This window comes from Myotis brandtii, unplaced genomic scaffold (genome assembly GCF_000412655.1).
Source record: "Myotis brandtii unplaced genomic scaffold, ASM41265v1 scaffold134, whole genome shotgun sequence".
In the NCBI taxonomy this organism is placed as follows: Eukaryota; Metazoa; Chordata; class Mammalia; order Chiroptera; family Vespertilionidae; genus Myotis; species Myotis brandtii.
In genome coordinates, this window is record NW_005354756.1 from 1,730,558 (window position 1) to 1,742,864 (window position 12,307).

At 44.3% G+C, this 12,307-nt stretch overlaps 2 protein-coding genes across 2 annotated transcripts in view; both read right to left on the reverse strand.

Moving 5' to 3' along the window:
* Positions 1-402, reverse strand: part of RPL14 (ribosomal protein L14) — a 3,480-nt gene extending 3,078 nt beyond the window's left edge. Inside the window, exon 1 of the mRNA XM_005860407.2 lies at positions 124-402. Within this exon, the coding sequence (XP_005860469.2) occupies positions 124-387 (264 nt within the window). The 5' untranslated portion in view covers positions 388-402. The remainder of the gene's footprint in view (positions 1-123) is intronic.
* Positions 403-5,643: 5,241 nt separating this feature from the next.
* Positions 5,644-12,307, reverse strand: part of ENTPD3 (ectonucleoside triphosphate diphosphohydrolase 3) — a 49,006-nt gene continuing 42,342 nt past the window's right edge. The window contains exons 8-11 of the mRNA XM_005860408.2: positions 10,372-10,644; positions 10,088-10,198; positions 9,419-9,556; positions 5,644-6,987 (exon numbers count right to left, since the gene is read on the reverse strand). Coding sequence (XP_005860470.1) covers positions 6,751-6,987; positions 9,419-9,556; positions 10,088-10,198; positions 10,372-10,644 — 759 coding nt within the window. The 3' untranslated portion in view covers positions 5,644-6,750. The remainder of the gene's footprint in view (positions 6,988-9,418; positions 9,557-10,087; positions 10,199-10,371; positions 10,645-12,307) is intronic.

Below are 12,307 nucleotides of genomic sequence, written 5' to 3' on the forward strand. Positions count from 1 at the left end.
ATTCGCCCGGGAACCCTCACCTTGCGCTACGTAGGGCCCGCTGGGCGCCATTCCGCGCCCCGCTCAGGCGGTGGTGCAGCTGCGGGGCGGCCAGACCCCGGAGCCCGCAACAGTGATACTCACCATGTTGGCGGCGCTCGGCGAGAAGGAAAGAGGCCCACCCAACCGTGCGCATGTGCAGAAAGTCGCCCCGCCCCTGCGCTGAACGGAACGCCGACGTGGGCGCTGATTGGTTAGAGCTGGGGCGTGCGTGCGTGCGTGCGTACTCGCGCGCATGCTCACTGGGAAAACATGGCGGAGCAGGCGGAGCCTGGGCGATTTTTCGCTGAAGCCGGCAATGAGCTCGCCCTCGGTGGTCCGGCGCTGAGTGGCGGGAGGGAAGGTCATCGCTTAGGAGTTTAGAGTGAAGAGCACAGAAGCTTTGACTCCGTGTAACTTTGTCCACATTCCACTTGGCTCTTTTTTAACATTCTTCCATCTTTCTTTCCACTGCCCACCCTTCTCCCGATTTTTGTCTAAACGTGGTTACTCATGGTTTAGTGCTAGATATGTTTTTTCTGTCCCTGAGTGACTCCAGTAATTTTGTTAACGTTTTATTTTAGAGTAATTCAGACTTACAGACACGTTGCAAAGCTAATAGAGGTAATTCCCATAAATGCTGAATGTTGACATTTTATGTTTGCGTTCTCTGAACGATTTGAGAGAGAATTGCAGCCATGATGTTTCTTTATCGCTTCACGATTAAATGTGTTATTTCCTAAAAACAAAGACATATCTTACATAATAAAATGATCAAAATCAAGAAAATAATACGAATAGTCCTTTAATTTGCAGTCCTATTTAAATGTTATCAATTGCCCCATTTACAGTTGTTAGAGTAAATGCAATATATATATATTTTTTTTCCTGGTCCACAATCTAAACAAGTTGTGTTTAGTTACCATGTCTAGTTTTTCTGTTTTGTTTTTTTAATCGGTAACCGTTCCTAAGCTTTTATCTTTGGTAATACTGACGTTTTGGCATTTTAAAATACAGGCTAGTTGTTTTGTGGAATGTCTCTCAGGGATTTGTTGTGGTTTTCCTCACGATTGCACTCAGCTTATGCCTTTTTGGTAGAAATGCTGCGCCCTTGATGGCATCGTATCAGGACACATGCAGGATATCTCCTTGTTAGTGTTACTATTCACGACTTAATTAAGATGGTGATTACTTTGCTGACAATTCCCAAATCTATTTCAGTCGTTTTCCTCTAAGCTCTATACCAGCATATACTCCTGGGACTGTTCCAAGCAGCCTCCTAAAGTGATCTGCTTTTCCATTGATCCATTTAATCTATCCTCTGCTCAGAAGTCAGAGGGATCTTTTTAAAAAATCATGCCCTGGCAAGTGTGGCTCAGTGGGTGGGTGTCGGCCGGTGCACTGAAGGGTTGCCCCTGGTTTGATTCGCTAGTTCGGTTGGACCCCTGGAAGGGGGTGTGCAGGAGGCAGCCCATCTCAGTTCTGCTCTCACATCGATGTTTCTCTCCCTCTCCAAAAATCAATAAGAAATTTTAAATCAATAAATAAAATCACATCTTTCTGTTTAAAACATTTAAATGGCTTTCTACACTATTAGAATAAAATCAAAACTGCTTATTCTGGCCTGCATCATATGCTCCTACATGCAACTCCTTGTTGCCCTTCATCGTGCTTCAGCCACACTGGTCTTGAATAGGACAAGCTCTCCCCTTCTCCATGACTTGTACGTGGTATCTCCCGTGCCAGGAATGCAAAAAAAATGCTCTTCCCTTTGTTCATACAGCATGATTGCCACATAAAAAGGGTCAGTCCCCTTGTCCCTTTACTAGATCAGCTTTTTGTTTTCCTCAGAGTTCTTACCACAATTGTTTGACTCATCTTTCTGTCCATTTAGCTGTAGTTTTGCACCCACTAAAGTAAGTTCTATGAGGGCAGCACCTTGACCGTCTTCTTAGCACAGTGCCTCCTAAGGGGCTCAACAAGTGGGTAGCGAATGATTTCGTCTTTAGGCCTTGGCATCCTGCTTTATAATTTACAAAGCAAAAGACATGAATAAGAACATTCACAGCATTCTGGTTGTGGTAAGAGCCCCAAACTGGACATTATCCAAAGGTCCATAAACAAGAGAATGGATAAATCATGGAAGTCTTTATAATGGAGTCAGCATATGTACACGGAACATGGACGCATTCACACATAACAGTGAAATAAGTCAGACACATAGGGTGTATGCCATGTGATTTCAGTTATATAAAGTTCAAAACGAGCAAACTAATCTTTGGTTGTTAGAAGTAAATGAACGTGTTTACCCTCGGTGTAGGCGGCAGCGGCTGGAGGTGAAGAGAGACTGCTGAGCTGCTGGTGGCCAATTTCCTCTGCGTGTTGGTTACCTGAGTGTGTTCAGCTTGTGGAAATTCAAAGCTTTACCTTTAGGGCTGGTACATTTATTTCCCCCAAATAAAGGTTAGCTTAAAAACGCACACACAAAAACAACCTTTAAAATGGGGTTTTCTGGCTTTAACACCAGAGACTCTGATTTGCTGGTCTGAGGAAGGGCAAGAATCAGCATTTTAAAAAACAAGCTCCCCCACCTGGCAGGTGTGGCTCAGTGGTTGAGCACCGACCTATGAACCAGGAGGTCATGGTTAGATTCCTGGTGAGGGCACATGCCCAGGTTGCGGGCTGCATCCCCAGTAGGGGGCGTGCAGGAGGCGGTCCATCAATTATTCTTTCTCAGTGATATTTCTATCTCTCCTTCCCGTCTTCTCTGAAAACAATAAAAAAATATATATATATATATTTAAAAAAAAAAAAAACTCCCCAGTGATTCACTGAACACACTTTGGCAAACACTTTCGGATTCTCCAGTTACAAAATTATTTTTCTAAAGTTCATCATCTGATTAAGTCAACCCTATTTAAAGTCCTCCAAATGTTCATTTTCATCCTCTCTTCTACAGAATCAAGTCCAAACTACCCAGCCTGGCATTCAAGGCCCTGCACAACAATTCTGCAATAGCTACAGGGCTCACGGCTTTTCATATAGTTGGCCTCCCTTTTCCTAGAATGTGCTCCTCACTCTACAGCTCTCCTTGAAGAAGCAGCTGGAGATCCCTTCCCAAGCAGCCCCAGGCTGTTTTCAGATTTCTCTATGACAGTGGTTCTCAACCTTCCTAATGCCACGACCCTTTAATATAGTTCCTCATGTTGTGGTGACCCCCAACCATAAAATTATTTTCGTTGCTACTTCATAACTGTAATTTTGCTACTGTTATGAATCGTCATGTAAATATCTGATATGCAGGATGTATTTTCATTGTTACAAATTGAACATAATTAAAGCATAGTGATTAATCACAAAAACAATATGTAATTATATATGTGTTTTCCGATGGTCTTAGGCGACCCCTGTGAAAGGGTCGTTCGACCCCCAAAGGGGTCGAGACCCACAGGTTGAGAACCGCTGCTCTATGATAATGGTAAGGTAACTCTAAGTAAGCCCCGACTACCTTGTGGTGTAGGCTTCGGGAAATGAGCAAGATAATCATTAGCAGCTACTTACATCAGAAACCAAAGTATCAGACCAAGCATAAGCAGAACTCTGATAGGTTGGCTACACCCAACTGGCTCGTCCAATCATTGGGAGGATTGGCTAGTTCTGTCCCATCCACATCCTCCTTTACAAATCATTTTGAATTAATTCATAGATGTGATGGTCAATTTTATGTGTCAATGTGCTAGGCTACAATCTTCAGTTATTCATTATTCTAGGTGTTGCTGTGAAGGTAAACAAAAATTAGCGGGAATGCTTGATATCAAATGTTCAGATTTCCGATTGTCTCAGTATTTTATAATATTAAAAATATTTTTGAACTGATGATTTTTTTCAGCATCGTTAATGAGGTAGAAACAAAAAGGACCCAACCTGGGAAAGATTTTCTCCATGGCTCCAGCAGAGGGCCTTCGTGTCTCATGTGTTTCAGGAGTCCTTACTTAGCTTAGAGTAGACTTTGGCGAATGTATGATGAATGAATGAATGAATGAATGAATGAAAGAAAGACATACTTTTTAAAACTCTTATTCATTGCCTGTACTCCCTGCTAGACACTGGCTAAATGCTACATTTTACTTTTCTCAACAATCCCATGAGGTACTAGTAGATATGAGCCCCAGAGATGGAAAGACTTTATGAAGATCATAGAGGTAGCAAATAGCAAATTCTTGAGTTAACCCAGACCTATAATTTTATCTTTTAAATGTCATATAGGACATACAGAAAGTACATGCATGGTTGAAAAAAGGGAACACCTGTAACTACTACCTAGTTATAGAATATCAGTCACCATCACCCCAAAAGTTCTGTTACTATAGACTGAATTTTTGTGTGCCCCTGATATTCATGTTAGAAGTCCCAACCCCCAATGGGATGGTATTTGGATATGGGACTTTTGGGAGGTGATTAGGGTTAGATGAGGTCATAAGGGGGTGCCCACTATCATGATGGGATTAGTATCCTTATAGAAAGAGACACCAGAGAGCTCACCCTCTCTTTGCACAAGCACAGAGACAAGGCCCTGTGAGGACTCCGTGAGAAGGCAGCTGTCTACCAGCCAGGAACTGAATCAGCTGGCACCTTGATCTTCAGCTTTTCAGCTTCCAGAACTGTGAGAAATTAGATTTCTGTTGTTTAAGCCATCCATTGTTATGGCAGCCCTAGCAGACTAAGACATCTGTTTATTCCTTTCCAGACACAATCTCTGTTCCCCCCACCCCAAATTTAAGAGCAATGATTTTCTTGCTTTTCTTTAGAGTTGATCTGTGTTTAGTTTTGCCAGTTTTTGAGCTTTACATAAATGGAATTAAACTTGCTTTTTACCTTATGTTTATAAGATCCATCCATATTGAACGTATTTGTAGTTCTTTTGTTTTCACACATATTCTCATGGTTAAGGCCTTTTTTTGTGTGTGTTAAGAATCCCTTTCCTTATTCAAAATCTCAAAACCCTTCAGTCCTCGGGCCCACACTCTATCCACTGAGCCAAATCGGCCAGGGTACCTTCTGTCTATATTAGAAACAAGCCATATGCACACACAAAGATGAATAATGATATAAGAATTTATGATGAAATTAGTTTTGAAAAGGTGATCCAGGAGACAGGCCATAGTGTGTGTAAGGAAAGCTTTGTGAAAGAAGTAGAGCTAAAATTATGCCTTGAGAAATATGCATTATTTGGATGGATTCGAGGATGACCCAGTCTAGGTAGGGAGAACTCTGTGAGCAAAGGTGCATTTTGGGATGGAGCAGCCATTCTGGGTGGGAATCAAGATCTAAATGGTGGGGGTGGGGTGGGGGAATATCTAAATGGCAGGCTGTGGCCTCACAGAAGCTTTGACTGTCAAATAAGGTCAACACAACTACTAGTATCTCAAGGAGCCAAAGGTTTACCAAAGGGAAGCCCTTTGAACTCTCTGAAATAAAAGTGATATTAATGCATCATTTTCTTAATTCACTAGGCAAGTCTTCTTAAGAAAATGTTCTCAATTTTTAAAACTTCTCATCAGTACTACCTTGAGACCTTAGGAGCAGGAGTACCATGTGTAAGGTAACAAACAACACCCTGCAAGTGAAAACAAAATCCGAGTCCTTTATTCCACATTGAGCTACCAAACGACCATCTGCAATCATGTTGTTTTTTAGCCTGTAGCCATCGGACATGCCGGAGTTCCCCCCCATCCCACTTAGGAGTTAAACGTCCCTGCAGCTTCCTCTTCTTTCTCCAAAATCAGGAACTATGGCCGCTACGCAGGGAGGTCTACCACCCAGGAAAGGAACTGGTAAGCCAATCATAGAATAGGACGTCTTATGGCAGCATCAAGCATACCTGTGGGATGGTGGACAGAAGGTGCACACCACGCTAACGATTTCTGGAAAGATGGCCTGAAACAAAAGCCTCACCAAGGCAAAAAGATCTGGAACACAATGCCCTCGCTGGGAGGAAATGTTTCATAGGATGACAGGAGCAACGAGAAGGGGAGGGGAGGATAATGATACAGACACCGGCTGCGATCTAATGACCAGAGCCCTGAGCGGGAGGGAATCCCACTTGGGGAATGGCCAGCTGTTTTCTGGGAGACTTGCTGTGCGTCCATCCTTCAGGTTCTGCCTGCACGACAGAAGCTGGCTGTGGCCACTGACCTTGGGCGTAAAGCAGTCTTCTCCCCCAGATACTATATCCTACCAACCTGAGGGAGCTCAATGTTTATGGGATTGCTAAAGGACAGTCTCAGTTAAGGACCAGCGGGCAGAAGCCATACGATGAGATAGCTGTTTGGGTCAAATGCTTAGTGGGCATCTGCCAGGAGGAATACGGCATTTCTAAGGGAGGACAGGATGCAAAATGTGCCCTGAGGTCAATTCTTCAACATGGAACTGTCATAATCTCTGCTTCCTCTTCCTCTGGGGCCCTGGAATAAAGAGCCGGCCTTGAGGGCCTGTCTCTCCTGTTCCCCAGGGGGCCAGCATTGGGTGGTGGGGTCTCTGAGGAGCAGTGTGCAAGGAACAGTTGAGGGGCTCCCCAAGAGGTGCTTTGGCATACTTCGTATCTGAGGGGCGCACGACCTAAGTATTTGACTGTGGTTGTGTTTCCCGCAGATGGGCATTTCACTCGCATTGTCTGGTGTCACCCAGGCTGGACCTGGGCAGCCCTCGAGCTCCTGCAGCTGCTCACTCGGCTCACTCGGAATCCACTGCATGGTCCAAGGCATGCTGGGAACGCCTCTGATTCCTAGACAACGCATACAGGTACACCAGGAATGCCAGGCACAGCAAGGCCACTCCCGTGAAGAAGGCGAGGACGCTCATAAAGGTAGGTGGCTTCATGGGCAGGCGGATCAGGGGGATTTCGGCTGGGATCTGGTTGGTCAGGGTGAGCATGTAGCCAAGAGACCAGGCTATGCTGCTATTGTCCACCTGTGAAGTAGAGGAGATGGTTGAGTTCTCAGGGCAGGGGCTGAGGTGGGAATGCCATACCTGGGGCACACCACTGCCACCAGCAGGAAACACCCACTGGAAAAGAGGTCAAAGGACTTGCCCAAGTTCAGACACTGCAGAGGCTGGGCTACAATCCAAGTCACTGGGACCCCCAAAGGCTCGAGGGCCCTAACTCCAGCACCGTAGAGGCAAGGCAGAACTAGTCCCCACAACCTCGCCACGGCCAAGTGGGAAGAGGCAGAGTTGATGACAGTGAACCATTGTCTGTTGCCGGCTGTACAGTATCAGCGGCTAAAGAAGGAAGGTAATGTGTGTTCGCTAAGCCAAGGGCCAGTTTCTAAGAAACAGGGTTTGTCAGTTTCTTCTGGTAAATTCAATCAATTTTTGGTTTGCACATTTTTAGGTTGTTTTATTAGATGGACAAATATTTCAAATTTGCAATCTTCATGATGAAATGAACTTTTTGTCTTTCTGTTGTAATCCTCTCTATCGTGAATGATGCTCTTTATCTTAAAGACTATTGTTTTCAGATATTAAATAGCTACAGCAGTTTTTCTTCTGGGTGATGTTTGCCTGACAGTTTTTTAAAAAACCTTTTTCTTTTTTTTTTTTTAACTTTCAATCTTTCCAAATCCTGATGTGTGAAGCCTAAGTGTTTCTCTTATAAATTACATATATTTGATTTTTAAAAATCAGGTCTGACAATGTCTGTCTTTTAACTGGTAGGTTTGGTCCATTTATGGATTATTGTAATGGTTGATATATTTGGATTTCTAATACCTTACTTTAAAATTTTCAATTGGTGCTTTTTTCCTATATTTATTTTTTTCCTTTCTTGCCTTATAAATTGTGTGCATGTTCCCTTTAAAAAATTAGCATTTTAGGCCACTCGAATGTGCCTGTATCCTATGACCCCCTGGCCCCATCCCCATCACACTGAATTTTAGCTATACTTGAATTCTGGGTTTCTCTGGTGTACGGATGAATTCTTCTCTTTTCCTTTTTTATTTGGTGCTAGTTTTCTTTTTTAAAAAACATACATTTTAAGCCACAACACTATTTATTCTTACTTCACATATTTTTATAACATCTGGATTTATTTCTAGTCTTATTTCATTACTTCCTCCAAATATAGTTTTGATGTTCAGTCTTTGTGCAGCCAATCTTCTGCAGTCTTTTTAGGCCCTCACATTCAGATACTAATTTGGCTAGATATAAGATTCTTTATGAATAAAGGAAAGGAACTTGACACCTAGAATTCTGTGTGCATCCAAGCGGGTACTCAGTGGGAAGTCATTCTCCATTCTCATCATGTACTTTCCTGATAATTAGATCATGAAGTCACGCCAGGAGAGGACATGCCCACAACAATCCTTATATGTTCCCAGACATCCTTATTTCTTGTAGATGATTCAATTTCATTGATGTAAAAATAGCCAGTCACAGGCCTAATGCCAGATGTTGATTGGTTTAATCTAATTAGCCAAAGCTCATACCGAACAGACTGACTCCAGATATACTTCAGGCTTTACACCAGCTCTTCCTGAACCCAGACAAGCCTCCCAGAACCCGGGAACATAGTGCTGGATGGGCATGTCAGCAAGGCTGCCGCTGCCCGAAAGCAAGGTCCGAGGCCCCATCACCGCAATCACCTGGGAACAGCTGGGGTTCCAGCTTTGGCCCATGCTGGACTCTTGACAGTAAACACAGTGCCTCAGGCTCATTCAGAGAGAAAATTCTATTTAACCCCTCAAGCTCTAAAGCCTGTATCTTACTCTGACATCTGCGTACATGGAGAGCGATTGATTAGTTACTACCCTCTTTTTAAAAATTTTTTAAAATTGATTTTAAAGAGAGAGAGGAAGGGAGAGGGAGAGAGAAACATTGATGAGAGAATCATCAATTGGCTGCCTCTTGCATGACCCCTACTGGGGATTGAGCCCATAACCAGGGCTTGTGCCCTGACCAGGAATAGAACCAGTGACCTCTCAGTACATGGGATGGCGCTCCACCAACTGAGCAACACTAGCCAGGGCTTTGTTTTAAAAACCATCCTCTTTTTTTAAAAAACAAACTGTTCTATTTGAGGCTTCTTTTTAGAATGAAAATATGTTAGGATGAAATCCTTAACATATTTATTCATTCACTCAACAAACATTTACTAAGCATCTTCCAGGTTCTCGCCCGTGTGCTGAATGGAGTGCTAGGAATACGAGGGTCACACAAGTCCTGCCCTGGAGGAACTCAGAGCCCACGGGTCCTTGGCTTCCAATGCTTTGCTCAAGGGGAAGGGTCTGTGGTGAACTCCACTTCCCAATTCTTCCTCATCCCTCCTGGGAGGTCCCTGGGGATCAAAGGAACCTCTCTATTTTGAGAGGAAGAGGAGGAAAAGACTTGTGCTCTGACTTACCTCTTTTTTAAAATGTATTTGGGGCCAGGTGTCCTCGGTGAATTTGTACCCACTCACGAGCAAGTGGTAGATATAGTGGGCCGAGAAGCAGTAGGAGCGGGCGTACACCTCATCAAACCGGGGCAGCAGCAGCGGGAGCTGAGAAGGTCAAAGCAGGGAGGGGAAGGCGGGCAGGCAGGTTTTAAAATGCACATTTTGGAACACCTTAGGACCAAAGGACTAGCTGAAAAAATTGTATCACCCAGCATTTCATATTTATTTTAAAAATTTTTTAAAAATTTTAATGTTTTTTAAAAATTGATTTGAGAGAGAGAGAGAGAAGAAGGCAGAGAGAAAGAAACATCAATGAGAAAGAACCATCAATCAGCTGCCTCCTGCATTAAGAAACGCAATGATATAATATTAAAAATATCCCTAGAACATCATCATGTAAGAACAATCTCTAAGCGTACAGGGTGCTTATCATGTGCCCGACACGGTTCTAACCACTGCGCCTGTGGTCAGAACATTAGTTCATGGCACAGATATGGCTCCCTGATAGCCCCATTTTGGGGGTTAAAAGCAGAACAGCATAGGGCGAAATTCAGAACATATGCACTCCTGCGCACAATGAATATACCCTGCTCTGCTGTGGGTGTCGCTGTTGCTCCTTTCTCCTTACACACTGACCTGACTCCAGTCCTGTGAGCAGAAATCCCAGGTGCTGGAGTTGAAGGCGTTCAGGGAAAAGCTGCCCGAGAGGTTTAACGCGTTGGCTGTGTAGAAGAATCCCGCAAAGGCCTGGGAGGAAGCGGAACAGAAGGACAGCGTGTCTCAGAGTGGGACAGACCATGGAGGTGTTAGGGCAGGTAATAAAAGCAGGAGGCAGGTCAGCAGAAGAGAAACGGAAAGGTGAGAAATAAATATGCAATGGGAAAAAAAACCAGGAATCTTTCTGTGGTTGCTGCTCTTACCACAAAAGATCCTTTAACTTCCGGCTGATAAACCACGTCAAAGCAGCAGATCTCTCGGTCGTGGCAAGCTCTGAAGGCAAAGAGGGAAGCCACCTTCACCCGACAGAGTAATGGGTCCCCGGTTCCTTCAAAAGTGATGGTGTCATCGGGGTCATAACCTCCAGGCCTCAGCTCCTCCGTGCACAGGCTGTCAAAGAGGTGGCCCGCGGTGAAGGTGGTGACGTAATTCCGAGGGTAACAGGGGTTGGTGACGTTGGTGTTGGTGGTGGAATTCTGTAGGCACAAGAGTGACCTATTAGAAATCACTCTTTTGTGGAGGACAAAGTACTTCCCTTTTGCCAACTCTTATTATCGCTACACTCTAACGCCAAGAGGGAAATGGGAAAAATGCCATTCTGTATCAGTGGGTACTTGAAGGCAACTCCCAGGTTGTCTAGATAACTCAAGTGGCGGTGGGGGGACAGTTACCTGTACCAGGTGCAATGCTAGGCTCTCGCTCACATGACCAGATCCAGCCCTTACGGCAGGCCTGTGAGGCAGGATTTATGAACTTCATTTTGATGAGAAAACAAGATAGGCTTAGGTTAATCAACCATTTTGACTAGAGTATTATCTATCCACCTAATAAAATAATCCCAAAGGGACAAATACATGAATTATGAGAATTTAGCTTCCATCCCCCTCATTGGCCCCCACCTGACCCCCTCCCTGGAAGTAACCTCCATGGCCAGTTTTTGTGTATTCTACCAGAGATGTTGTCTGTACTTCTTGTGTGCATATATGAATACATTTTCTTTTCTTCCCTCTTTCTTTTACTAAAACCATAAATGGAAGTACCCTACACACTATTCTGCTCCTTCCTTTTCTTACTTAAAAATCCATCTTTGGCCCTAACCGGTTTGGCTCAGTGGATAGAGCGTCAGCCTGCGGACTCAAGGGTCCCAGGTTCAATTCCGGTCAAGGGCATGTACCTTGGTTGCGGGCACATCCCCAGTAGGGAGTGTGCAGGAGGCAGCTGATTGATGTTTCTCTCTCATCGATGTTTCTAGCTCTCTATCCCTCTCCCTTCCTCTCTGTAAAAAATCAATAAAATATATATATTTTTAAAAATCCATCTTCGATATATTGTACATGTAGAGCAGCCTCTTAAAAAAAAACTCTGTTTTTTTAAATTGATTTCAAAGAGAGGAAAGAAGAGGGAGAGATAGAAACATTGATTGGCTGCCTCCTGCATGCCCCTACAGGGGATGGAGCCCACAACCCCGACATATGTCCTGACCGGGAATACAACCAGGGACCTCCTGGTGCATGGGACAACGCTCAGCCAACTGTGCCTCACCCGCCTCTTCTTTTTAGTAGCTGCATAGAACTTCACTGTACAAATAAACTAGAATTTATTTAAGAAATCCCCTCAAGATGAAAATTTAGGTGTTTTCCAGTCATTTTGCCATTACAAACGGCACCACAATAAACATCCTTTTTACGTATAGTTCTTTGATCTATTTGTAATTTATTTGGGTTAAAATTGTAGTAGGAAGCTGACTTTATATCTTTTCCAGATGACTATCAAGTCTTTTATGTCCTGATGAAACAATGTTCCCTTTATCTTATCCTAAACTAGAGGCCCGGTGCACGAAACACGTGCACTGGCGGGGGGGGGGGGGGGGTGTCCCTCAGCCCAGCCTGCGCCCTCTCGCAGTTAGACATCCTTATCGCTGCCATGGAGATGGGAAAGGCTCCCCCACCGCCCCTTGCACTCTCCAGCCGTGAGCCTGGTTTCTGGCTAAGCGGCACTCCCCTGTGGGAGCGCACTGACCACCAGGGGGCAGCTCCTGCATTGAGTGTCTGCCCCCTGGTGGTTGGTGCGCATCATAGCAACTGGTCGTTCCACTATTCAGTTGATTTTCATATTAGACTTTTATTCTATAGGATTTCT